Raw genomic sequence first — 2,844 nt, forward strand, 5'->3', positions numbered from 1 at the left:
CGGCACTCGGCAAAGATTTAATTTTTTAAATGTCTTTGCCGAGTGCCCTGTGAAGGCACTCGACAAAGAGGAAATTTTTAAAAAAATTCAAAACCCTCTTTGCCGAGTGCCTTATTCGTGGCACTCGGTAAAGACCCCCTTTGCCGAGTGCCATGCCCCGGCACTCGGCAAGTTTTTTTTTGTTTTTGACCTCCAAATTTTTTATGCAGCCCTTTTAAAGCATCAGAAACTATAGTTAGAATTTGAGGATTTTTATGGCTTTTTGATATATTTAGTTATTTTATTTAATTTACTTGAATTTTTTTTAAAAAATATAATTTTGAACTGCACGTGGTACGAATAATGAAATTTAATGATTTAAAAAATGATAGTCATGTTACTGAGTGTAGTGTGAGGCCATATCCAGGAACGGACCCGAAATTTCAGACATCTTGTTCACGAAACATGACCGCGAACTTACGTGCGAAGTGTTTTTAAATTCTATAAAAAACAAACGAAGTCCGAAAATCATGAAACTTGTTGAGATGTCCGAAATTTTGGGTCCGTTCCTAGATACGGCCTCACACTACACTCAGTAACATGACTATCATTTTTTGAATTATTAAATTCCATTATTCGTACCACGTGCAGTTCAAAATTATATTTTTCGAAAAAATTCAAGTAAACGAAATAAAGTAACTAAATATATCAAAAAGCCATAAAAAATCCTCAAATTCTAACTAGGAGTTCCTGGTGCTTTAAAAAGGCTGCACAAAAAATTTGGAGGCCAAAAACAAAAAAAAAACTTTACCGAGTGCCGGGGCATGACACTCGGCAAAGTGGGTCTTTGTCGAGTGCCACGAATAATGCACTCGGCAAAGAGGGTTTTGAATTTTTTTAAAAAATTTCCTCTTTGCCGAGTGCCTTCACAGGGCACTCGGCAAAGACATTTAAAAAAAATTAAATCTTTGCCGAGTGCCGTGCCACGGGCACTCGGCAAAGTATTTTTCAAAAAAAAAATTGCTGAGTGCTAGATCTGGGACACTCGGCAAAGAAATTTTTTTTAAAAAAAATTTAAATCTTTGCCGAGTGCCAGATCTAGGACCCTCGGCAAAGATTTAAAAAAAAATTAAATCTTTGCCGAGTGCCTAACAGCAGACACTCGGCAAAGAAGGACGTGGCCGAACACCGTTACGCGGGTCATCCTATGCCGAGTGCCGCGCTTTTGCCGAGAGTCTGGCACTCGGCAAAGAAGTCCTTTGTGGAGTGCATTTTTTTGCAGAGTGTTCGGCACTCGACAAAGAACTCTTTGCCGAGTGCCCGATTTTTGACACTCGGCAAAGAATTTTGCACTCGGCAAAATCTCTACTTGAGTAGTGTCTATCAAACAAAGTATTTGATCACTTTAAGTCAAGATTTTTAAGAAGTTAGCCCCATAATCATGATAACATATATATATATATATATATATATATATATATATATATATATATATATATATATATATATATATATATATATATATATATATATATATATATATATATATATATATAGGGAGAGTATATTCAGTAGCCAGCTACAAAATAAGTTATTTTATAGCCACCTCTATTTACGATAATTTTATATACTAATTTACGATAATGTCAATACATATTTACGATGGTTAGGTTACTATAACATAGGAAATATTTATCATAACGTTATAGTAAATCACTTAGTAAGGAGTTACTATAATCTCGTAAATTAACATAGTAATTATCGTAACTCAAAGTGGCTACAGAATAAGTTATTTTGTAGCCAGCTATATGATAGTATATATATATATATATATATATATATATATATATATATATATATGCCACGTTCGGCTTACCTCATATTCGACTTGTTTTTTCAGTCGGAACAATGTTTTTCAGCCAAGATTCAAACCAGCGAACGTATATATGTGTGTGTGTGTGAATAATCAAGGACAGCCTGCATAACTAATGCACGATATTCACAGGAAGTGTGACCAGCCCCCGTTAATAAATTATAAGGGGAGGAAGTTAATATACAGTACACAAGAACACGACCAGCCCTAGACTAGGACGACGTGGGTGATGCCGCCAGGTAAGCATCCAGGTTCTTGTTGTCGCTCCGAGACACGAATATGATGCAGATCGGTGGGCGCGCCTTGAGCATCGCGAGCATGGACTGCAGCAGCGCCCCGACAGCGTCCCTGCAGATGAGTCCGGCGGCCACAGCCATGGACTGCGCGCGCGCGCCGTCGGCGTCGAGCCTCCTCCACAGGTACATGACGACGCTCCCAAAGAACATGCCGATGGGTATCCTGGGCGGCAGGAAGAACCCGACTGCCACGGCGATGGTGCACGGGTGGTACCGCCCGACGCGCCACCCCCTCCGTGCGGACACCTCGCGGAGCACGCTGTTGGCCAGCGCCACGGCGAAGGCGATCTTGCAGAGCAGCAGGCTCTGCCTGGGAAACCCGGCCTGGTCAGACATGGCTGACGTCTCCTAAACGCCGGCGCCCGTCACCGGAGTCGAAGAGGATGACCCAGAAAACTCGGTGAACTCACGCACACACGCGAACACTGTGAAACTTAGAGCACACACAAATGTTTTGGTGCCGTGAACCCACCTTCGGCATTTTTCAGACTCTATTCATATATATACATGCAGTGAGCAGCTCCTGGCCACTCAAACTCAACGCCATGCACGCCACTACTTCCTACAGGGCCGCGCCATCCCACGACCAAACTAGTGGAGTGCGAAGCTTCAGCTACGACTCAACAGAAAGACGAAAACGTGGCCACCTCCTTGCGGACAATGCGCAAGTCAAGGGCCTTACATGACGCACCTCTA

At 41.8% G+C, this 2,844-nt stretch overlaps 1 protein-coding gene across 1 annotated transcript; it reads right to left on the reverse strand.

The window, feature by feature from the left end:
- Positions 1–2,064: 2,064 nt before the first annotated feature.
- LOC136492340 (probable metal-nicotianamine transporter YSL17) lies at positions 2,065–2,484 on the reverse strand. Its single transcript, XM_066488394.1, has one exon. The coding sequence runs from the start codon at positions 2,482–2,484 to the stop codon at positions 2,065–2,067; it is 420 nt and encodes a 139-aa protein (XP_066344491.1).
- Between the last annotated feature and the right edge of the window lie 360 nt (positions 2,485–2,844).

The sequence above is a fragment of the Miscanthus floridulus genome, chromosome 11, assembly GCF_019320115.1.
Source record: "Miscanthus floridulus cultivar M001 chromosome 11, ASM1932011v1, whole genome shotgun sequence".
NCBI lineage: Eukaryota > Viridiplantae > Streptophyta > Magnoliopsida > Poales > Poaceae > Miscanthus > Miscanthus floridulus.

What these genes read in the sequence shown, in the direction of transcription:
- LOC136492340 (XM_066488394.1), bottom strand. Translation starts at nt 2,484, where the DNA reads ATGTCTGACCAGGCCGGGTTTCCCAGGCAGAGCCTGCTGCTCTGCAAG.